The 25526-nt window shown below is 54.3% G+C and overlaps 1 protein-coding gene across 1 annotated transcript in view; it reads left to right on the top strand.

Moving 5' to 3' along the window:
• The window catches only part of LOC144720707 (zinc finger MIZ domain-containing protein 1-like), a 149843-nt gene extending 132854 nt beyond the window's left edge, over positions 1-16989 (top strand). The window contains 17 exon segments of the mRNA XM_078597683.1: positions 989-1176; positions 1654-1804; positions 2549-2806; positions 3742-3942; positions 4865-4942; positions 5397-5577; positions 6395-6536; positions 7733-7943; positions 9134-9239; positions 10198-10355; positions 10685-10752; positions 11419-11487; positions 12319-12403; positions 12405-12528; positions 12904-13028; positions 13407-13799; positions 14940-16989. Of these exon segments, the coding sequence (XP_078453809.1) occupies positions 989-1176; positions 1654-1804; positions 2549-2806; positions 3742-3942; positions 4865-4942; positions 5397-5577; positions 6395-6536; positions 7733-7943; positions 9134-9239; positions 10198-10355; positions 10685-10752; positions 11419-11487; positions 12319-12403; positions 12405-12528; positions 12904-13028; positions 13407-13799; positions 14940-15047 (2646 nt within the window). The 3' untranslated portion in view covers positions 15048-16989.
• Positions 16990-25526: the final 8537 nt, after the last annotated feature.

Genomic DNA, 25526 nt, shown 5'->3' with positions numbered 1-25526 from the left:
CCGTCTTGTCTGGTGGCGCGCGCGGTAAATGAAGTCGAATCAAACTACATTTGCGCTCAGAATTAAAAACGTGTAATTAGTGGGAAAATTGGAGCGAAAATTTAAATTGGCGACGGTTGACGACTAATTTGGCTCCATGAAATCAACACGCGTGCCTGCAGAGTGGACACGTTTGACCGCGAGCGAGCGTGCGTGTCTGTGCACGCGAGTGCGTGCGTGTGCATCAGCGGCGGAACTAAGAGGGGGGGCAGTGGGGATAATTGCGCCCCCCGCCCCTATTCTTGATCCGACTCTAGGGTGTGTGTGCGTGTGTGGAAGGGGTGGGGGGGCAAGGAGGGGGGGGGGGGGCACGAGGAGGGTGGCATTGATGTGCCGTGGGGAACGGTGGCGCAGTTGATGCCCTGCGCTACGAACCCAGCGGCCCCGAGGTCGAAAACCGCTCGCCGAGTCCATAGCGCAGCGAAGATCTGAACTGGTACTGGGCCTCCTCTAGGTTTGACAAAGGCAGCAGGGCCCTCATGTGCCATGCCGGCCTTCATAGGTGCTCGCTAACAGGGCTTGCCCCAACAGTCTGTTAAAGGCCATATAGGGGGACGTTTGTCTTTTAATTCGTGTGCCCCAGCATGTGTGCGCATGCTCGTGTCTGTGTGTGCTTACAACTGGTTTTAACTTTGCATTTGCAACTAACATAGCTGAACTTTGACCAGGTTTAGTTTTGGGTTTTACTGTTTAACTGAGTTTAACGATGTCACTGGTTTAAGTCGCTCGCCGCGCACGCAACCGCGCGGTTCGGCCTTGCCCTCGGCAGCGAGTAAGTTGACAAACGCATCCAGGCAGGGACCCTCCTGAAAACCAGTCTCGAGGATTTCCGGATAAACAAACAAACGACCGTCTTCACGAATTAATCCCCCGCTCGTTTTTCAAACGCACGTGTGCATATGCGCCCCCCATCCCATCGCCCTGATCGCCTCGATCGCCTGCTTTACAGGTTCTGGGAAACCCCATGTCCAACAATCCGGGGCTGCCAGGCAACAACCCTGGCATGACGTCGCCCCAGTTCTCCAATCAGCAGCAACCCTTCCAGGGCGGCGGAGGCAACGCTGGCAAGATGTACATTCAGCAGGGGATGTACGCCCGCGGGGGTTACCCCGGGGCGGGGGCCGGATACCCTGGCAGGTGAGGAGGGCACACGGGGTCAGAGGGGGGGACGCGGTTATCCCTCTCGGGGATGTCCGCCTCAGGGGTAACGGGGTCAGAGGTGGGGGGATGGGAGGCGACAGGTTACTATGACAACAGTGGTGACCGACTTTGGCCGTGGTGGTGATCACGGCAAGTTTGTGATAACGCTGCTTGCGGTGAAGGCGATGACAGAGGCGTGTTGGAGGCGGTTGTGATGAAAATGGTGATGATGACCAGTGTTGGTGACGGTGTTGGTGGTGCTCATATGATTGGTGACGTTAGTGGTGATGGTGGTGTTGGATTATAATAATGATCGTGATGTTGGTAACTTGGATGATGATGATGGTGATATTAGCAATGGTGATGCTGAAGAGGTTGGTGTTGGTGGTGATGATTATAGTGATGTTAATATTGGTGACGAATAGAGAGCTGATGAATGTTGATGATGATGTTGGTGATGATGTGTGTGAGCAGCTCTCAACCACGCGGTAGCTTTCCCCAGCCCGCAGCAGCTGCTGCTGCCGCTGCTGTTGCCGCGGCGGCTGCCACGGCAACAGCCACCGCCACGGCAACTGTTGCCGCCCTCCAGGAGAAACAGAACCAAGAGATGGGCCAGTATGGAGCGGTGCGTACCATTGAACCCGAGGGGGTGGCACACGGAACATACCACTACGATCACGGGGGGTGTAGGGTCAGTACTGCACAGTCTGCGTGTGCGCACGTCTGTTTGCATGTATGCTCACACACAAATGTGTACTGCAGTGGTTGGGTGTGGGGGGCAAGGAATGTACCCCACTGCATTCACAGGGGTGGCTTGCAGCATACCACTGTGTTGTATTTACTAGTACGGCATCGTCTGTACCACTAGATTCAGACGTGATCTAATCATTTTGGTGATACTGCACAAGCACAAATAATTAACTGAACGAATTCGTCGAAAACACTGTGGTCTTAAAAGTAAAAATATACAATTGGTCACTCTTCGGTCAATGGCCCTTCTTCATAGCACATGACATGTTTGTATAGACAAATGTGTTGAGTTATATTTATAGAGCAGCTTGGAGCTTACCACTGTGCTCACTAGCGCAGTATGGCCTGTACCACTACGTTCACAGATTTGGCTTGGAACGTACCACTATGCTCACTACGGTAGTGCAGCGCAGCCTGTACCACTGCAATCACAGGATTGGCTTAGGGCATACCACTTAATTGTGTTCACCATTGTGGCATAGCCTGTACCACTGCAGTAGCAGCATTGACCTACAATTGCTCTTGCGGGTACACTTTCTCTTCCACGCAGCTAATATCGGCTCCCCCCTTCGCTTTGGTGTCCCCCCCCCCCCACCACCTTTGTGCCCCACCCCTACAGGTTTGCTCCTCTTTCCAGATGGGCCCCGGGCAACCCTACCAGAACCAGTTCCTGAGCCAGCCGGGTCCACGCGGGGGGCCCGGCATGTCGGGCCCCATGAACCCGCAGGGCATGTCGCGGCCGCCGGGCCTGGGGCCCCTGTACCCGGCGCCGCCCGGGCAGCGCATGGGGCAGCAGGCGGGGGGCGGGTACCCCCCTGGGCACGGCGCCCAGCGCGTCGGCCCGCAGATGGGAATGAAACGCGCCTATCCGGGAGAGGTGAGGATTGGGAGGGGAGGGGAGGGGGGGGGCGGGTGGGATAGGCACAGCGTGTGGGGCACATGCAGGGGGTACTTGGCAACGGAGGCCAATTAAATGTGGAGAGGATAATGGGGCATTGTGGGAATAGGAGAATTGGGGGGGGGGGGGGGGTTATGATGGATCATAGAGGGTCTGTAGGCCGGTGGAGGGACATGGTATTAGGGGGGGCTGAATGCCATGAGGGTCACGCGGATGACAGGAGACACAGGAGAACACAGAGTTGCGTTTTTTGCCCTTGGACACGCGCAGCCCCTAAAGGGGGGGGGCGCCCTCCGCATGGCCAAACGGAGGCTCACTGGTGGGTCGGGCTTGACAAACTCGTAGTGGCTCAAGCAGAAATAGGCCGCCTAAACAAGCCAACAGGTGACTATAAATAAATGAGATGCGAGGCGCAAATAGCAGGCGCTGGTGGGCTTAATAATAACCGTCGCTGCAGAAAGCTGGAGAAAATCCCTCGAGACACACATCTACTGCTATAAATACAGAGCTAAACTGGCAGTGGCCTCCTCGTGGTGCACGTGCGGAGTGTGGGGTAGTTGGTTTTACGTGGGGAGCGGTGGCATAGCGGTTATCTCACCGTGGGACGGACCCGGCGATCGGGTTTCGATCCCCGGCCACATCGATCTTAAATTTCGCCGCGTAAAATAATTCATTGGGGGTAAATTTACACTGAACGTGTTTCATTCAGCTGAACACTGGGCTCCCTGTTGGTTGACTCTGCCTTAAATAACTACCTGGTGTGGTGTGCAAACATCAACGCTGGGGAGATAAAGGCACCCAGGTGCGGTGTTGGCCACCCACCTAAGTGCTCGCTCGAAGCACTTGCTATGCCGGGATCTTTGTGTTTGCTAACACATGCGTATGTGTGTCTGTGTGTGTCTGTGTGTGTGTAGGGCTATGGTCCCCAGTATCCTGGTGGAGGTCCTCAGTATGGAGGAGCCCAAGGGGGTCAGTTCCCGCAAGCCGCCCCCCAGCGAACCCTGGCCTCCCCGGGCTACCCCGGGCAGCGGCTGCCCGGGCAACCGGGCGGGCAGTACCCGCCCAACCCGGCCATGGGCCAGTACCCCAACCCCAGCATGAGCCAGTACTACAAGGTACGTGGGTCACACCTGACGGTCGCTCTGCTTGTGTGCGGCCTGGTGGCATCTGTGAGCCTACCGGACATCTGTGAAAGAAGAGCTTCGGAGCTCGCCGGATTTCTTCCAGTCTAAATAAAGATTCTGATTCTCATTTAAGACGTCGATCGTCCTGCTCGGAGTGAACCTAGCCTGGCACAGATGCCGCAGCGACGTGACGTCGCCACCGCTTCGGGCATCACGATGCGCACCCCACCGAGCGGTTTGATGAGTTGTAAACAATTAAGAGGTGGTGCACCGATTCCAGAATAATTTATTTTGTGTCTTGATTTTTACCATCTCGTTTGCATTGCTTTGCGTGTTTTTCATCTCGATTGCACAGTTTTGGCAGTGTTGTTATTAGCCAAAATGTAACGCTGGGGGGAATAAATCATCATTGCATAAATCACCGTCTCGTCTCACTCGCACGCACGATTTGATTCACGCGTTGCGAATGCGAGAATAGATGCTTAATCCGTGGCTTGATGCATTGTCACCTGCCCATCTTTAAAGCGAAGCACTTGGGCTGGCTGTCCTGGGCTGTCCGGCGCAAGCTCTCAAACTACGTTCAGGAGAAAGTGAGGACTTCAAAGTTAGAGCCAGGCACCCTTACAGCAGCAGTCTGTTGATATCACAGCGGCGTCATTCAGGCAATGAATGGCTGTGGAATAACCTCACGATTGCACGATCACATTCAGGACCTCCCCAAGGTTGACTCGGGCATAATTGACGACCTAGCACTGTACGAGATCAACATTGGCGCTGGGAAGACAAAGACGGCGAGAATAATTAGCGCAACAGTATTATGCCCAGTGCCGTGTGCCGGCTCGCTAACTGCGTGCTCTTAGCCATGCTCATAGGATGGTGTCCATTGTCGTTGTGTGCGCGTGTGTGCGTGCAGCCCCAGGAACAGTACAGCACCCAGAACTCCAGCTTCCCTGCGGGCAGCTACGGCTATGGACAGCAAGCGTACCCTGGGGTACGTCTCCACACACGCACACTCGCGTGCCATGCATCACGATCCTCCGTGGACTCGCCCTCGCCTCTACATCTCACTTCTCTCCACACACTCTGCACTCCAACATCCAAGTCCACCAGTAAACCTTCACCGAGTAGGAGGTCGCTCATTCCCCTCTGCTCCCCCAGCCGTCTGTGCTATCGACTCCCTGCCTCTGTTCAAGTCCAAGCTCAAGGCCTTCAGAACCAGTCCTGGCCCTCCGCTAGGTCGATTCAGCCTTAAATTTGTACCTCCTGCGATGTGTAGAAACATGAACACTGTGGAGACAAAAAGCGTGATGCTGTGCCCACCACTCCCCCGCGCCCACCCCCAACTTCCTCCTTGCCACCTTTAATTGGTGCTCGCAAACAGCTCTTGACCCAACAGTTGGTTAAAGCTATACGGCGGATCTTGTGTGTGTGTGCGCATTGTGCAGGCGAGGGGGATGCCCGGTTACCCCCACTCCCCGATCCCCGGGAACCCGACCCCGCCGGTGACCCCGGGGAGCCACGTGCCGCCGTACCTGTCCCCCAGCCAGGACGTGAAGCCCCACTACCCACCCGACGTGAAGCCGCCGTACCCCCCCGACGTCAAGCTGGGTCTGGTCCCGCCGACAGGTGAGCGCCCATCACACGACGGCGAGAGGAACGGCGACGCACGTATGCACGCACGCGTAGGCGCACACACACGCGTAGGCGCACACGCACAACAAAAACAACAACCGCCATTCGCCACTAAGTGGCGGTGAAGTCACCACGGCGCTTGTGCCAGGCTCAGTGCACTTTAAGGCCACGTGAAGTGTCGAACGTCCGCTGGCAGGAGGTCACAGGACAGACCCAGGTGCCACGGGTTGACCGAGATCAGTCATCACACGCACACGTAGACACGCACAATAACACGCCTGTCTACATGCACAGATGCACACACACGGGTTCAAACACACTCACTCGCGGAAACACGGAAAACGATAATCGCACCTGGACACGTGCACTCTTGATTCACACACACATGGACACACAAAGACAAAGGTCACCCATATAGCCTCAATAAACTTTTGGGGCAAGTGCTGTCAGCGACCACCATGGACACACACGTGTGCACACAGGCATGTGGACACCGACTCCTACACGTTGACGGACACCCATGGTCTCACACACAAGGACACGTGGACACGTACGCACACATGCAGACACACATCACACGTGCAGACACATGCAGACACATGCATACTTGATTAGATTTATAGATTGCCAACTATCGTGAGAGTTCCAAACCGGATGTGAAGTCGTCTCATAGTCGTGCCAGATAGGTGGACGTGTTACGATGGAACCTGACAAGCGCGTCGCCCATCTCGTTGTCCGTAGCTGTGCGCGTGTGCGCGTGGCTGACCCCGCCCCGCCCCTCCCTGCAACCCCCCCCCCCCCCCATGTCCAGGGAACCCCGGGGATGAGCTGCGTCTCACGTTTCCGGTGAGGGACGGCATCGTGCTGGAGCCGTTCCGCCTGGAGCACAACCTCGCCGTCTCCAACCACGTGTTCCACCTGCGCCAGTCCGTGCACCAGACCCTCATGTGGAGGTGAGCCGGGACTCCGCACACCCCACCACTGCACGCTCTCCACCGTGCACGCTCTCCACCACTGCACGCTCTCCACCGTGCACGCTCTCCACCGTGCACGCTCTCCACCGTGCACGCTCTCCACCGTGCACGCTCTCCACCGTGCACGCTCTCCACCGTGCACGCTCTCCACCGTGCACGCTCTCCACCACTGCACGCTCTCCACCGTGCACGCTCTCCACCGTGCACGCTCTCCACCGTGCACGCTCTCCACCGTGCACGCTCTCCACCGTGCACGCTCTCCACCGTGCACGCTCTCCACCGTGCACGCTCTCCACCGTGCACGCTCTCCACCGTGCACGCTCTCCACCGTGCACGCTCTCCACCACTGCACGCTCTCCACCGTGCACGCTCTCCACCGTGCACGCTCTCCACCACTGCACGCTCTCCACCGTGCACGCTCTCCACCGTGCACGCTCTCCACCACTGCACGCTCTCCACCGTGCACGCTCTCCACCGTGCACGCTCTCCACCGTGCACGCTCTCCACCGTGCACGCTCTCCACCGTGCACGCTCTCCACCGTGCACTCTGCACTCGGCCCGTCCCGAGTCACACGCTCGCCCGCACGCGCGCGCAATTCCACTCGCGTCGCGCAGAGACGCCGCACTTCACGCGGCTGCGGCGCCCACCTCCACGTGCCTTTACCACGGGCACTCAAACGAATCCTAGAACCTTGGCCTTCGCCTGGACCGTGATATTATATGACTGTTTTAACATCCCCATTCATTCCTTTTATGAAGCGCTCTGAGACGCCTTTATTGATGTGAAGTGCGCTCTATATAGATTGATAACATTTAACCAGACCCCGAAAGCCGTTGTAACACAGATCCTAATGCAGATCTTAACCGTGCCTAAGATCGTATATGTAGCCATAACAGTTCTATTGCTAACCCTACCCCTCACCCTAAATAAAGCTAAGCCCCTAGCCTGACCCCATAACCTTTTCCTGATCCAGACCCTCGTCCCCAGACCCACAACGTCCTGCTAGCCTTCAAAGCCTAACCTCAAAGCAATCCATGGCTCATATCTAAGACTAACTTGGCCCTCGTCCTAATCCTAGCACTAACCCCAGCCCTAGTTCTAACCCTAGTCCTTAACTGAACTTGAACCTCGCTCCTGTTGTGCGGTGCCTCCCTCCTCCCCGCGGCCCGTTCAGGCCGGACCTGGAGCTTCAGTTCAAGTGCTACCACCACGAGGACCGGCAGATGCACACAAACTGGCCGGCGTCCGTGCAAGTGAGCGTGAACGCGACGCCGCTCAACATCGAGCGCGGGGAGAACAAGACGTCGCACAAGCCGCTGCACCTCAAGCATGTGTGTCAGCCCGGCCGCAACACCATCCAGATCACCGTGACGGCCTGCTGCTGCGTGAGTCGCGCTCGCCGCACTCGCAACGCGCAAACGCGCTCGCACTCGCAGACGCGTGCTCCACACGCACAATCATGCGACACATTCGCGCGAGCGAACTCGTGCTCCTCCACACTCACACCCCACACTCACAATCACACTCTGACCCCACACTCACACTCCACTCTCACACTCCACACTCACACCCCACACTCACAATCACACTCTGACCCCACACTCACACTCCACACTCCACACTCACACCCCACGCTCACACCCCACGCTCACACTCTGACCCCACACTCGCACTCACACCCCACGCTCACACTCGCACCCCACACTCACACTCTGACCCCACACTCACACTCTGACCCCACACTCACTCTCACAGTCACGTGAGCGGGCGTCTAGTAATAAACGCAGGCGCGCGTCTGCTATGATGGTCTCCGTCCTTCGTGTGGCATCGGAAGAGCACCTGGTGCCGAGTGTGCACACAGGTTTCTGGGTTCATGTTTGTGACTCCCGGCTTTGCTAACCGTGCGTGTGTATGTGTCTGTATAGTGGTGAGTGGTGGCACAGTTGTTGGCGTACTGCACTACAAATTAGGCATCTTGAGTTTGATTCCACGGCTGACACCATTGGCGAGTTATATAATAACCGATCGCGGGCCTCCTTTGGGTCGACCCAGCCTTAATCGAGTACCTGGTGCGATGTGTGAAACCACAAGCACCGGGGAAACAAAGAAATCCAGGAATGCCGCTTGCCACCCTGTGCCCTCGTGCGCCGTGCTGGCCTTTAATAGTTTCTCGCTAGCGGTACTTGCCCAACAGTCTGTTAGAGAGACGTGTGTGTGTGTTGCAGTCTGTCAGGAGAGACGCGTGCATGTGTGTGTGTTGCAGCTGCTAGAGAGATGTTTGTGTCTGTGTGTCCTGCAGTTTGTCAGGAGAGATGTTTGTGTCTGTGTGTGTGTGTCCTGCAGTCTGTCAGGAGAGACGCGTGCGTGTGTGTGTGCTGCAGCTGCTAGAGAGATGTTTGTGTCTGTGTGTCCTGCAGTCTGTCAGGAGAGACGCGTGCATGTGTGTGTGTGCTGCAGCTGCTAGAGAGATGTTTGTGTCTGTGTGTCCTGCAGTCTGTCAGGAGAGACGCGTGCATGTGTGTGTGTGCTGCAGCTGCTTGAGAGATGTCTGTGTCTGTGTGTGTGTGTCCTGCAGTCACACCTATTCGTGCTGCAACTGGTGCACCGCCCCACGGTTCGCTCCGTGCTGCAGGGGCTACTCAAGAAGCGCCTCCTGCCCGCCGAGCACTGCATAACCAAGAGTGAGTCCCACACCGACCCACGCACTGACCCGCCCTCATGTGTACTGCACCGCAGAGTGACCCGCCCTGACCTGCACTGCACCACGCCGATCCGCACTGACCCACACTGAGTTCTACTGCACCACGGCGTGACCCGCACTGCAGCACACTGGCCCACACCGATTCCTCAGGGTACCACGAAGTTGCAGCAGTAACCCACGCAGGGACCTACGCAGCGATCCGCACTGACTGCACCACACAGTGACCCACACTAACCTGCACGGATTCGTAATGTACCATATGGAGTGACCCACACTGCACTACACTGGCCTACACACAGTAAACTGCAAGGTGACCCACTGACCTACACTGCACCATGCAAATGAACCACGCACTGACCTGCACTGATCCATCACTCGCTGAGCTGCATTGCACTTTGAAATGACCCGCACTGATATGTTCTGCATTCCACATCGAGTCACAGTGCACAGCACCATTACCCATTCATGGGACATGCACGGTACTCTAAGATAGGCCCGAGTGCATTTGTGTGTGTGTGTGTGCGCGCACATCAATGTATACGTCTGTGTTTGTGCCCCCATGTGTGTATATGGAAATCTTGGGTGAGCAGTGGCCTAGTGGTTAACACACCCAGTTCGATTCTGACATCAGTGGTGAGAGCCGGTCCTGGGCCTTACCCCTGTGTTTGTTTTGACTTTACAAAGAGTACCTGGTGCAGCAATAGAAACATCGGCACTGCACTGGGGAGACAAAAGGCAGCCCAGGGGTTGCGCTGTGGCCACGCCACTTCCTCGTGCGCCGTGCAGGCCTTCGTAGTACGTGCTTGCTAATGGCACTTGCCTCCCCCCGTCCCCCACACAACGGTCTGTTAAAGGCTACAAGGGGCCACCCGTGCGCATCTGTATGTCTACATGTGTGTGTGTGTGTGCTCGTGTGCGTGCGTGTGCACGGCGTGCAGTAAAACGTAACTTCTCATCAGTGGCCGTGTCGTCGGGGAGCGGCCTCAACGGAGAGGACGGCGTGGAGCAGACGGCCATCAAGGTGTCGCTCAAGTGCCCCATCACCTTCCGCAGGATCACGCTGCCCGCGCGGGGACAGGACTGCAAGCACGTGCAGGTTCGTCGTGCCCGTGCCGTGCGGAGCCGCTCGGTAGTGTGCGCGTACGTGAAGGCGCGTGGCGAGCGTCGTGTCAAAAAGTGCGCAGCGGCGAAAGTGTGCGCCGTCGTATGAGAACTAGTTGGCCTGTGGTCGAACCGTTAAGAACCCCCCCTGCTGCTGCAATACCTTGGGACAAGCACAAGACGCTGAGGCGGGTGTCCAAGTGGGGCGATCGACTGCGTAACTGAAAAACGTAGTCTGGAACGTGAATGTGCCTTGGGGTGTATCCGTGCGCAGCGTCATGTACTCACGTGTGCGTGTGTTGGCGTGTGCGTTTCCCCCGTCAGTGCTTCGACCTCGAGTCGTATCTGCAGCTGAACTGCGAGCGTGGCACTTGGCGCTGCCCCGTGTGCAAGTAAGACTCGCGCACACAAAGACAAGCAATCCCTTCCAAAGATAAACAGAATTTGCACAATGTAACGGATACTGGCCGAAACACCCAGTGCTGAGAAAGTACCTTCTATGATAATTGGTTTTTTACCCTTCTATCTGGCAACAAAACTGACACCTTTTTTACAAGGAGTCATGTTTGCATAGACCACAATACCTGCAGTCATAATTCAAACAAAAAACATTACTCTGATAATGTATGCACTGTCCTTGAAGTTGATTGGTCCACACCCGAGACAGCTTTCCTTAGAGCCTAGTCTCACATGGGTTGGACCAGATGACGCCAAAAGGTGTCAGTTTTGTTGCCAGATAGAAGGGTAAAAAACCAATTATCATATTTTTTACTGGCAAATGAGGTTCCAATGGAAGTACCTTCTAATTACTCAATCGAGATGACACACGGCAACATCGTCATCTCGTGTGAAAACGTGGCAGGACCCTCCTGATAAGAGAAACACGAGACTCCGTGTGAGGCTTTCCTGGGTAAAATAACCGTCATAATAATAATACATATAACAACCAACATTACCATCTGAGGTTGTCAAGTACATTATCAGAGACTAACCAAGGGTCATTCTATCGCAACCACCGTTCACATTTAACTCTGTGCCGTCGTGATCTGTGCTCACAGTAAAACGGCGCTGCTGGAGGGCCTGGAGGTGGATCAGTACATGTGGGGCATCCTGGACGCCATCCGCAAGTGAGCGCTCTTCTCACACACACACACAAAGATCGCCTGTATAGCCTTAACAGACTGTTGGGGCAAGTGCTGTTAGCGGGCAGCACCTACGAAGGCCGGCACAGCACACGAAGGGGTTGAGTGGCCAACACCACGCCCGGCCGCCTTTGTCTCCCTAGTGGCGATGCTTACACACCGCACCAGGTACTCATTTGAGGCTGAGTCGACCTAGGGGAAGCCCAGCACGGGTTCATATAATCGTCGCTGATGTTGGCCATGAGTGGGAATCGAACTTGGGTCGCCGGGTTCGTAGCGCACCGTGCTTAAGGCTGCACTACCGTTACACACGCACACACGCACGCACACACGCACGCACACACGCACGCGCACACACACACGCACACACACACGCACACACACACGCACGCACTCCACCACACGCCGAGGTGGCCGGGTGGCTCCGGAGGTCCGAGACGCCGAGATTCACCGCGGCTATCACCGCGATTACCACCGGGTCCTCAAGTGTGGTGAGCTGTTGTGTCACAGCCTGGTCACCAGTGACTCTCAGAGAAACCCAAAAAAAAACCGGGTTGAGTGTAATGAGTTGATGATCTCAGTCTGCTCACAAATTACTTACTTAGACACCTGCAGACTCGCATAGAGACTCACAGACCGGGCGCTCCAGTGCTGTGAGCTGATGGTCTCGCTCTGGTCCCTAATGACTGCACCAAAAAACCCATCGCATTCAATTCGGATCTGCGCTTAATTTGGCTAAATTCTCGCTCCGTGTCCCCGTGCCCCTGCGCTCACGGTCCCCCCCGCCCCTCCTCGTGCCCGCACGTCCCCCTGCAGCACGGAGGTCGAGGAGGTGACCATCGACCCGACGTGCAGCTGGCGCGCCGTGCCCATCAAGTCGGACGTGCACGTGAAGGAGGACCCCCGACGGGCCGCTCGCCAAGCGCTTCAAGCCGACCAGCCCCAGCCAGACGGCGCTGCCCAACGTCCTGGAGACCATCGCCGCGCTGGGCCCCGCCGGATACCCCTCCGAGTACACTCACCAGGGTGAGCGCGCGCACGAAGCCACTGGCGCTCACGCTCACTCACCCGCCTGTGCATTCACCGCACCACGCTCCTGCAGACCCCTCTACCTGGCTGCCTGCCTGCGCACATGTTTACCAACCTGTCTACCTACCCACGTGACACTCCGACTACCCATACACACGATCTCACTTGTCTGCTTGCCCACCAACTCACCACCCAAACCACGTACCAGCCAACTCTCACCCTACCCATCCACTCGCCCAAACACTCACCCACCCATACAGCCATCCTCTCAGCTGCCCACCAGTTCACTCATCCATCCATCTATCCGTCCACTCACCTGTTGACCCATCCACTCGCTCACTAACTGTATATCTGCGTGGCACCACCATACAGGCAACAGCTACGCTGGCCAGGGCGGATTTGGAGAGTTCCCGCAAGGTTCTTCGGCAGCACCGGCCCTCAACGACTTCATGAGCGGCCCCCAGCTCTCGCACCCGCCTGACGGCATTCCTGAGCAGGTGGGATCCTCCAGCCCCAACAGCACTCACCCCAACACCATCACTGATGCTCGCCCCTAACCCTGACCTGAACACTATCTGTAATACGATCCACGACACTGTCACCAATGCAATCACTAACACTATCCCGAACCCAAAATGTTATCCTAACCCTGCAACCGGATTTACACCTACTGCCAAATGTAACTCTTTATCCTGACACAAAATTGAACACGGACTCTTTACCTTAACCTTTGTAGTGTAAAACCAGACCCCCCAAAACTAGCCCGCACACGATCCAATTCACTATCCTTAACTATGAATGTCTGTGCCTCCCCCTGTGTGTCTGTGCGTGTGTGTGCGCGCATTCTCCATCTTCGTCTCCTGCCCCCCTCCCAGATGTCTCACTCACATCCACATGGCCCCGAGCAGCCCCACAATGCAATGCAGCCGGGTCAGGGCCCACCAATGGGAGGACAGCACCATCAGCATCACCAGCAACAACAGCAGCAGCAGCAGCACCAGCAACAACAACACCAGCAGCAGCAGCAGCAGCAACAGCAGCAGCAGCAACAACAACAGCAGCAGCAGCAACAGCAGCAGCAGCAACAGCAACAACAGCAGCAGCAGCATGGCATGCAGGGCGGCGGGCAGGGGGGCGGCCTGCACCATGGGGGGCCACAACAGCAACCCCAGTCGGCGCCCCCACCGGAGCTGGGGGGTTTCAACCCAGGTCTGGACGGGCCGGGCGGTGGAGGTGGAACCCCAGAGGTCCCAGAACCATCGTTGGATGTGAGTACCGCTATCTCCCTCACACCCCCCTATCCCCCGACTCTTCCGAAACCAAATGAGAGAGGCGGCCGTAATGGGGCAGTAAGATTCATAACAATCGTGTCGGAGACGACCCGACGCCAGGCAGACCTAGGCTAGCTTCGGGCTTTGAGGCTGAATCTCTTGCTCAGGGTCGTTCATAATAATCTTTGTCGGTGATGCCGAGCCGAAACAGCCGAGCTCCGTTATTTGAGGCCAGCGATTCCAGTGTCCCCAAGCGTAGCCCGGCGGCGGTGATGCAAGCCTACAGGAGGCAGCGAGGGTTGGTGGATCGCACACATTTGTGAAATACCCAAACCCGCTGTGGTGCGAGGTTGCCATCTCCTGACTTATCGGGGTATGGCAGTAGAGCGAGTGGGGTTATTTCCATCTGCATTACGTCTTCACGGGGATTTCTCTGGATATTTCGGTTTCTTCAACGAGTGAGAATTCATGGAGTTGACCAAACAACCCAATGTAGGCTGCTTCCCCGCTTGCCTGTGGTTTTCTGCATCGTCTTCTACAACAAAGCCTGTGCAGCGAGGTACAAATTGCTGTGTTTATTTATTAGTTTATTTGAGCGAGTTTACATGACAGCCTGGTCACCGCATGTATCACGCATAAAGCACAAGTGCCCGCCTCCAGTGTGCGGCGAGGAATACATGTTGAAGGAAAATGATCAAGCGTTTGGCATCGTAGTTTGAGATTATTCTTTGACAAGACGCGATGTTCCACTGCTCGCTGTTGGAGCCTCCTGAAGGACGTTTCGTTTTCTTGATGTCAGCGCCGATATCGGAGGTAGAATATGGTTCGAACGTCGGAGTGGTTGCTTGCTCAAATGCTGTATCATTTATTTGACCAGGAGATCTATTCAACCCATTGAGAGACCCTCTTCTGCAAGGGCAACTTGGTTTCACGCAAATGCGTGTGCAGGAGTGCCTGTTCCATGTTTATAGTTTTGAGCTGTAGTGTGAATTTCACATTCCATTTGTTTACCTCCTTGGAAGTGGCGCTAACTTTATTGCCTTTGGAGGCAATAGAAACGTAAAATGTTTCAACATTGATCGGAGACTTTGTTAACCTTCTGCTTGCAATATGCTTTGTCTGTGTGTGTGTGCGCAGCTGTTGCCGGACCTGACCAATCCCGATGAGCTACTGTCATACCTTGACCCCTCGGACCTCCCTAACAACAGCAACGACGACTTGCTGTCTCTCTTCGAGAACAGCTGAGCGAGCCCCCGCCCACTTCTGTCCATCTCCCAACCCCCCAACCCTTAACCATGAGCCCTCAGCCCCCTCCCCTCTCCACCTCCCCGTCACCCGCCCCCCCACCCCCGTCATCGGCTCCGTGTCCGACCTCACGAACGATGTGCCGGCCGGCGTCACGTGACTGGCCTAGGAACCGACTGCTGACACGCGGCCCGGGCAGGCGGCACGTGACCGTGTGTCTCTGGCTGGCGGTCACATGACGCAACCGGCCGCCCGCTACCCCTGCTCAAACTACCGCGTCTCTGCAATCTTATTGGACAGCTGGGATTATGTGACCAGGAACAGTGACTCTTCGCTCCGCGGATGGAACTCTTGACCGAGCTGCTCGGATCGGCCTTCGCGGATCACGTGATAGTACGAGAGGAGCACACGGGGTGGGGTCGTGTTCTCACCTTCGCTGCGTCTTCCCGAGCCGAGGCCGCCAGGACCCACGCACCCCGCGATGGGCTGTGCTTCCTGAACCCTCCCTCACTCTCTGTGCCCTGCGAACTTAACCCTACCCGTCGTCACCCCCCCCCCCCCACCACCACCAATGCTTCACCTCCTCACCCGACGATCGCAGCAGCAGCAGCAGCAGCAGCGTCAGCCCCCAGTGGCCTCGCGATCCTCCCGCACTCCCCCGAGCGGCCGCTGCGCGGATTCTGTAAAGCACAAACGGCCACCGCGTGGACAAGAGAGGGCCGCTCAAGCCTCCTCGCCACCCAAACAACGAGGGCGCGAGGCAGAGAACAGGGGGAGCAACGCGAGCGGAAGGGAAACGGAGAAACAGGGAGACGGAGGCAGATGGAGAAATGGCGGGGCTGGACAGATCAGCAGAGGGAGAGAAACCGGGACGACGCGCGCACGCGCCGCGCTTGCTGGCGACAGACATTTTAGATGTGAAGCGTGGGCGGACGAGGGGGACGGACGGCAGCTGTGCCCCAGCCCCCTCGTGCCCATCGCTCCCTCGTCGCTCCCTCGCCCTCGTCGCTCGCTCGTCCCGCCGCAAGCCGGCGACGTCGGCGCAACAGAAAAAGGGATTCGCTTAAAGCACAACGCCGAGCCGCGCGGCACCACCCGCAGCCGGCAACCCCTTCCGGCCGACGCTCACTTCCCGTGGCTGCCGGCTGCCGCAGTCTGGTGGTGTTGCCCCCGCTCGCTCCTTTGCTCCGTCGATCCCTCGATCCCCTACGACCCCTGTGAAGGGGGCCGGAGGAGGGGGCACTCCCCCCCCCCCCCTCCCCTGTCGGTGAATCCCAGGCCCCCGCAGCCTCTCGTCTGGGCGACTCTCCCAGCCTCTCCCTGCCGCCCCGAGCCAGGGTCTGCACCCCCCTCGTTCCCCCCAGGACAACCCCCGCCCTCCCCCCTGACCCCCCCGCCAGCAAACACTGCAATAACCACATGAATTGGGTGCATGCGCTGCCACTGAGCGCCCGTTATTTTATGAAACTACGTTTTTATTTGGTATATGTTGTATTTAATTTGAAAACCAAACTCGTGATGCTTCTAAATGAAGGTTTTTAATTTTTTTTGTTATTTTATAGAAACTTTTTAGTAATAAATAATAGAGAGATGGGGGGGGGGGGGGTTCTTTTTTTTTTCACCAAAGGCAAACTTTGTAATGTCGCTAGCCCTGTTTGTGTCGTCGTTGCTGATAATGATGATGATGTCGTTGTTGTTGTTATTGTTGTTGTGGTGTGACCGGGCCGTGGCCTCTCAACCCCCAAATCCCACAACCTCCGACCTCCGACCTCCGACCCGCGGTCCGGCCTCGCCCATCCGATTTAGCTAGCCCGGCTTTTACGTGTAACCCCCAACCCCCCCCCCACTCCCCGTGTTGTTAGTATGTGCCGTGCGTTACGTGACGACCCCCCACCCCTCCCCGGTTACAAAAAGTAAAAAAAAAACTTTAAAAAAATCCCAACGATAGTCATATGTAAATACATGCAGATGCCTCATATCTCCTCTCTTACCCCCCCTCCCACCCCCCTTCTCCACACCTCCAGACCTCACCTTCCAGAGTCATGACATGGGATTCGGCTCCCTGGCCCACCCTCTAAGAACCTCCCCCCTCCCCAGGTCTTCCCTGCATGCGTCGTGTTTGTCCTTTCGTGGTAGCGCCCCCCACCCCTTCACACTAACCACGTAGTGCGTGCGTGGGTGTGCGTGCGCGTGCGTGGGTGGGTGTGCGTGCGTGGGTGTGCGAAAGCGGCCTTTACGTTTTCTTTCGTCCCGCCCGATTGGCGCGCACCCCCCCCCCCCCGCCCGTTCGTGTCCGCGTGTTGTGCGCCCGTGTTACTCGTGGTGAGGGCAGCTGTACAGACGTGTTGCTGTTACGAGTGGCTAAGTGCCCCCCGGCTCCCCCGCTGCCCAATCTGTGCCCACCCCTCCCGGCTCGTGACCCACTGAACCCCCTACCCAACAAACATGTGATGACCCTGTAACCAACCCGGCACCACCCCCCCCCCCCCATCTCTCCCTGCAACACCGCGCGTGTCTGTCCACTTGTTGGACCACCTCCGTGCCCCCCCCCCTCCCTCTGGTGTGTAAATCTACCCCCCCCCACCACCACCACCACCACCAAATAAGTCCCTAGACCCCCCCCACCCCCCACTTTCTCCTGACCTTGTTGTTGGTTTGTCCACACACACACACCAGCACGCCTGGGGTTTCTATGGCGATGGCAGCTTACCCATTTCCCTCTCCCGAGTTCCAAAAAGAAGATAAAGTTTAAACAATTTAGGGGGGTGGTGGTGGTGTTGGGCGGGGGGGGGGTTCGAGGTGGGTGGGGGAGTGGCCTGTCGGACACACGTGCTCTGTAACACACAACACCACACACACTGTAACACAACACAACACCACACACACTGTAACACAACACCACACACACGTTAGGGAGAGCGAGCAGAAGAAACGATGCTGCCCGTGTTTTATGGGTGGAGTATTTGGGAGACACGGCGAGAGAGAAAGAGCGGTGGGTGGGGGGGGGGTGACACGTGGCGCTACAGACAGAGAGGGACGCCATGAGATGAGAATTGCCCCCCCCCCCCCTGTACAGTGCTGGACCTGGTTCCCTGTGTTGAACCCAATTTTTAGGCTGAGTTGACCCTAAAGGAGACCCCCTCCCCCCAGGCCAGGTTCAGATCCCAGATGTATGTGTGTACGTGCGCGTGTGTGCGCGTGTGACCCACGCCCTCACCCGGTTAATCGTCTGCCATGGGGTACAAAAATGTCCCCATAGCAGCGAGTGTCGTTTCAGCGACCCACCGATCTTCGTCCCTTCCCCCGACTCGTTCAGAGTGGCGCGGCTCCCTCTGTCCACCGATCGTGGCGCCTTCATCCACACACCTGCGTGTGTGTGTGTGCCCCCTCCTCTTCCTCTCAGTCAGTCGGTGTGTGTGTGCGCGCGCTCGAGACGTGCATAGCATTACATAGCGGAGTTGGCAAGTGTGGCATTGTGTGTGTGTGTGCGCGCGTGTGTGTGTGAGTGTTAAAAAGGCGTGCGAGCTTACACGAGGACTGTGTATGTGTAATTGTAACCGAGTGCGAGGGAGTATTAGGCGTGTGTATTTTAAATAAACGTGAGTGTAATGAAATGTGTGTGTGACTGAGTGAATGCGTGTGGAGCGTAATGGAGCATTTAAGGATAATTGAGCGTGCGCTTGTGCAACCTACAACGGTGTGTGTGTGTGTGATTGTGTACGTATGACTGTTTTGTGTGTTTGTTGAATGTGGCTGTGTGTGTGTAGCAAGCAAGTGTGTGGGTGAGGACAGGGGTGAGTGCGCATGACCGTGTACCTGAGTGTAAGGTGTGTGTGTGACTTGCGGAAGTAGCTGGCCCCGTGTGTGCATAACTGCGTTGTGTAAGGAGGCTAAGTATGTGATTGTGAAGGTGTGTGTGTGTCTGAGCGAGTGTGACTTTGTGTGTCGTGCCCTGCCCTCTAACGTGTGTTTCTCAGTCTCCCACACCCATGTACTGTACTGTACTTGCAACTAGCCCATGTGACCACCTAATATTTATCTAATAAATATCAATCTTAGACAAAGAACCCGTCCTGTTGCCATCTTTGCAAGTGATTTTGATGCCTGTTTATTTAGATACTAGCGGGAAGTACCAAGCGTTGCCCGGGCGAAAACAACAACAACCGCTATTCGCCACTACGTGGCGGAGACGTCACCACGACGCTCGTGCCAGGCTATGTGCACCTTGAGGCCACGTGAAGTGTCGAACGCCCGCTGGCAGGAGGTCACGGGGCAGACCCAGGTGCCACGGGTCGACTGACTGAGATGACCGAGATGGCTGGCTGATGCACCACCTGTGCCCCCTACTGTGCCAACTTGCTGTGCTTTAGCCACCCGGCGCTCCGCTCGTTGTTGTGAGCGTCGCTCCTCCGCCCTCCGTTGTTGCTGGAGGGCGACTGCCTCCAACTGCCCAGTAGCGTCCTTCATGAGCCTCCTCCACAGAGGCCGATCTTGACCGCTGGCACCGGTCATCTGCAAGTCCACTCAGCTCCACGTCCTCCTGTACCACATCACTCCATCTCTTCTCTAGCCGATGCCGCGCCCGTTTAGCCCCCTCGATCCGGCCGAACAAAAGCTGTTTAGGCATGCGGTGGCTGGGCATGCGGGCTACATGTCCCCCCGGGGCCTCCGGCACAAGCTTATTAATACAAATTTTCATTCGTGGCTTAGTGGTAATTAATTGAAGGTGGATGGGTTACCAGCCCCTCACACCCGTCCAGAGCCCCCAGTTGGCGCTGGGGTAGTTCAACTTCCAAAAAATTTACCCGTAAAAACAAAGTTTTTCACTATAAATCCTTTATATGCGTGGCATCGGTTTTATTTTATTATTCATTTCTGTTTTTCTTGAGTAAGAGTTTCATTTTTATCACATTGGTATTTTAAATTAAATATGAAAAAAAAAAATCCTAAAAAGTGGAAAATTTTGGAAAAAAATTTTCACGAAAATAAATTGTCACGCACAACGAGTCTGTGTGTAAAATGTCAGCTCGATTGGATCACGGGAAGTGGGTTAAAAAACGACCGAAAGATTTGCACGGTCGTAAGCGCGCAAGCAAGCAAGCGCGCAAGCGAACTTAATATAAAGGATTTAAAAAAGGGTCATAACCCAGATGTTTGCCTCGTCCCGCCAAAATAAGAAAGACCAACTTAAACATCGCTCTGCTAACAGAAGCTTTCAGGAGCAACTTGACTGGGGCACTTCTCAGCTGATGGTGCTGTGAGCTGCCACCCTATCGCTGATCTACTCAGTGGCAGAGTACAGCACATCCGCCTGGCATGAGAGCTCGAATACCACAAAACTGCTAGCGATGCACATAAGAACCTGGAGCATTGAAACCGACACCAATCCCCTGGCTCCCTGTTATGGTAAACATTCTGCCACCAAATAGCCAAAGGGACATGCAAACTGCAAGGGAGTTTACACGTGTTCTTGCCAACGAAAACCCAACGATCACCCAGCACCTCGAAAATGTACCTCGCTGGGATCACATGCTGTCGCCATCCGAGAAACTCACCCAGATCCGGAAAAAAACTCGCGAGCAGAGTTTGAACAAAGTGGGCATACAGAATAAACACCTCATAAGAAACCGAAACATCACAACCTCCTGGCTATGACATTCATCCTCGAAGCCACTGGTGTACTATTAACTGCACCGGAACATCAACGGACCGATGCAATCATCTCCTTCACGAATAGGAAAATAAAAGCCAAGCCACAGTGCACTTGTGACTGTGGAAACCCAACTATGTACCGTATAGTAAAACCACTAGTCTACGCTTCTTCAACAGAGGAATAGCCAAACTATAAACAAACTCGCGCCTCAAGCCAAAGCTGTTAATCCATTATCAATGCCTACCTTATTACAGACCAATTCAGACATTATTGGTCACCCCGTGCCCTTATAAATCTCAACGTTAATCCTACAAAGTCCCATCAGAAGGGAGAAACACCGACAAAAGTTATGTTACTAAACAAAAACTGTTTTATCTATTCATTTTGATCATTGGTGTCGATGCTACTTATCATGCTACCGTCTGTGATCTTGCATCCTGCTGATGCTGCTGATGCTGCTGATGCTGCTGATGCTGCTGATGCTGCTGATGCTGCTGATGCTGCTGATGCTGCTGATGCTGCTGATGCTGCTGATGCTGCTGATGCTGCTGATGCTGCTGATGCTGCTGATGCTGCTGATGCTGCTGATGCTGCTGATGCTGCTGATGCTGCTGATGCTGCTGATGCTGCTGATGCTGCTGATGCTGCTGATGCTGCTGATGCTGCTGATGCTGCTGATGCTGCTGATGCTGCTGATGCTGCTGCTGATGCTGCTGCTGATGCTGCTGCTGATGCTGCTGCTGATGCTGCTGCTGATGCTGCTGCTGATGCTGCTGCTGATGCTGCTGCTGATGCTGCTGCTGATGCTGCTGCTGATGCTGCTGCTGATGCTGCTGCTGATGCTGCTGATGCTGCTGCTGCTGATGCTGCTGATGCTGCTGCTGATGCTGCTGATGCTGCTGCTGATGCTGATGCTGCTGCTGCTGATGCTGCTGCTGATGCTGCTGATGCTGCTGCTGATGCTGCTGCTTGCTTGATATGTGGATGCACACACTCAGGTTGTACATGTACAACAATAAACACAGAATAGTATGAAGAGTTAAACAATACACTATCATCCATGTACATCCCAATCGTGTTTGTCGGTTAATACGGACATCGCTACTTTCCAGAGTACAGAAAAAAAACTGTCCCACGACTTTTTTTTTGCCCGTATGATTTTTTTGTCGCCCGTATTGAAACGGCTGTACAAGAATGTGGAGTGAACCGTATGGGGTTGGCACGGTATGTGAAGCCCTCTCTTGGCTAGCAAATCTCGAAATTTGCACTTAGCTCCTGAACATATTGTCACATGCAAAAATATAATTACATAATTATCATTGTGTACCCAGGAAAGCCTCACTGATCCTGATTGAAAAGTATAATCCCAATTGAGTAATATGCCGGTACATTTTTCAGAGGTTTGTGGTTCGGACCTAGCGGCCGCCCTGGTTATTACTGTGGCTGTTGGAACTGTTATAGAACCACACGCTGTCTGCTTCACAGTTAATGCTTTGCAAACTGGACCTTGCAATGAAAATGTCAATGGTTCAATGCCATCTTCCGGAGCGGCAGTTAAAACAATGGGGGCATTTTTGTCAAAAAACGAAATCCTCTTCACCACCTGTGTGGCGAGGTAAAGCATGGGATGGGTACGCACATCCATTCCCAGACGTCTGGCCAGCGTGGATGATGAGACGACAAAATGCCCCCTCGAGCCTGCTCCAGTGAAGGGTCTTCCGCCAGCAATGGCGTGAACAAGTTTCAAGTTTCATGTATTAGGTATAGCCCTGTGAGCCATTCGGCTCTTGAATCGGGTGCAACCGCAACAAACAAAAAACAAAAACATGAACAAGAAAACATCTTAAAGTGACTAAGTGCAAACAGAAAATCCAAGAAAAGACAGCAAAATATTGCAGAAAAAGCACCGTACACCAACACTGTGTGCAAACATCCCAGTGGGATGCAAGTCAAACAACAACAACAACAACCACAAGACAACTTAGATTAAGGCCATCAGTCTAACTCTGTACTACAACAAACAAACATGGCCAAACCGAAAAACTTTTCAAAAATCACCAAAATAAAGCCATAAAAGCAATGAAACAGTGATCATAGGAACTGTGACATCACCCCCTCACCAACTCACCCCTTCACTACCTTACCCCCTCACCACCTAACCCCCTTACCAGCTCACCTACTCACCACCTCACCCCCTTCACCTCTCCACCTTACGCCGCTGGTCACTTCAACAGGCTGGGCCCCCACAGAGGCCCAGAAGTTCCGCGTCTGTCCGTGGCCACGGCTCCTGGACCTCTAACAGGAGGCTGGCGGGTAGAAGGACCGCCTCACCTTCACTTAAAAACACAACATTTACGATTCGAGTGCGAGGCAAACCTCACCCCGTCTTTTCATTTCATTTACTTGAGCTTCACGGCTGCGTACCGAACATTCTAAGGTTTTTTCCCCGCCTCAAGACTGTGAGAGGGCTGTTGAACTCACTGAAGTGGCAATGCTTTTAGTGAATTGTGCCTGGAGCATGCACTAACAAATCACACCGTTCCATTGTTGAAGGGTTCGTCTGTTAGTAACTATACTCATGCCAACTTCTTGGTTCTTTCGGTAAAGTCACGTAGAATGGAAATAATAAAATAATAAACATAAAACATAATTACATAATTCTCACGTTTCGGCCACAACGCAAGTAGCCGTCCTCAGGTGGAGAACAGGTCTGAGGACGGCTACTTGCGTTGTGGCCGAAACGTCGTGAGAATTATTTAATAGTTTTATTTGTATTATTTTATTATTTCCCTTCTACGTGACTTTACCGAAAGAACCAAGAAGATGAATCCCTGCAGTCACGAAAGCTTTAAATCGAAATTGTACTCATGCCAAGTTGTAAATTGCTCATCAGAATAGTTTTTTTTTTATACTTTGTTTTGATTCTCATCATCAGGCCTCGTGGTGTAAACAAGCGCAGTCTCCACAATCAGACTATTTATTTATTCTAGAGAAGAAATCCGATGAGTTATAAAGCTTTTTGTCGTAGATGTCCAGTAGGTGCGGGCAAGAAAGTTACAACAACAAATTCAATACGATAAAGTAGGTCAAACGCAAGTTTTTCAATGCACACACTGTTAATTGCACTCAAAAGTAGAAATTACCTTATCTTGACCCCAGAATTAATCAAATTCGAAGTGCTCAATAAAAGTGGGTGGTTTCCTTTCGATGTGTTTACATTTCTTAATGCAAACCACCAGATTTCGATTTAAAGCTTTCGTGACTGCAGGGATTCATCTTCTTGGATCTTTCGGTAAAGTCACGTAGAAGGGAAATATTAAAATAATAAAAATAGAACAATAAAATACAATTCTCACGACGTTTCGGCCACAACGCAAGCAGCCGTCCTCAGGTGAAGAAAAGGTCTGTCGGAAAGACAGCGTCTGTCGGAAAGACAGGTATTTCCGACAGCCCTGTTCTTCACCTGAGGACGGCTGCTTGCGTTGTGGCCGAAAGGTCGAGAGAATTGTATTTTATTGTTTTATTTTTATTCTTTTATTATTTCCCTTCTACGTGACTTTACCGAAAGAACCAAGAAGAAGGCAAGCCACCAGCTTTTATATTTGTTATCGCCCCAGGATCGGGGGGACGTTGACCGGCTCTTTAAATCTTGAATTGTCACGCGATACGAGTATGTGTATACAATTTCAGCTCGTTATGGCTTCGTAGATCCGAAGATATCGAGAAGCGTCAAACATTTGCAAGACTATAAACAGACAACAGGGCAAGTGAAAAAAAAAGTGTGTTAAAAAAAACACGATAATCGTGCAAAGTACAAAAATGTAAAGAAATCGCTCAATCGCACACCCACAATGCAAACTAAACCATTCCCCGGCCTACCAGGCAAAGCCCTCTGAGGCATAAACGTATACTGGAAGGAACCACCTGGTTCCACCAGCCCACAGGGGATTATTGTGTCCGTCCGTCGTGCAGGGAGGGGCTGGGTGGGGAGGGAGGGGCTGGGTGGGGAGGGGAGGGTGGGTAGGGGCTGGGTGGGGAGGGAGGGGCTGGATGGGGCTGGGTGGGGGGAGGGGCTGGGTGGGGGGTGGGAGGGGTGGGGCTGGTTGGGGAGGGGCTGGTCACCCCGTGGTGCCCTTATAAAACTCAACGTTTAACCTACTCACGCCGGCTTGTGCCCGCCCTCACAGTCGGGCATATTTGCGGAATACACCACGCCGCCGTTGACCCTGGCCATTGACCGAGCAACCCGACGTTCCTACCAGCTCCCTCCGCAGGAGGAGGAATGTGTTTTTACAGAAGCAACCTGGACATCTGTGAAACAGATCTTCAACGCTCATCTGATTCCTCCGGTATAAATAAACATTCCGATGTTTTAACACCACCTCTCTGGCCTCTGCTTATGTGCTATGAGACTTTTATGAAGAAGGGTCTTCACCCGAAACGTCTCTCAAGTTTGAAATCCGCATTGCTACCGACGAACGCGTTGGCCGCCTCTGTCGTTTGCCCCTGTGGAGCCGCCGCCGCCGCCAAATCAAAACAACTTTGTTCAAGCCTCACTCGCCCAACCCTGCATTGGTTGGCCGACGTTTCGGACACCCACCTTAGGGGCCGTCCATAAATGACGTCACGCGATTTTTGACGATTTTTTTTGTCACAAAAATCAGACCCCCCCCCTCAAATATGACGTCACAGCTCTGCCTCCCCCCCAAATAAAACATGCTTCAAATCGCTTTAAACTATTGTCATTGTAGTGCGTATTTAATGTGGCTCTGCACTCTGATGTTGTAGGAGAAAACATTAAAAAGTCTAATTAATTAAGTAGAACG

Source organism: Lampetra planeri, chromosome 9, assembly GCF_965212315.1.
Source record: "Lampetra planeri chromosome 9, kcLamPlan1.2.h2, whole genome shotgun sequence".
NCBI lineage: Eukaryota > Metazoa > Chordata > Hyperoartia > Petromyzontiformes > Petromyzontidae > Lampetra > Lampetra planeri.
The sequence above is the reverse complement of the archived record's forward strand: the minus strand, read 5'-3'. Positions and strand labels throughout refer to the sequence as shown.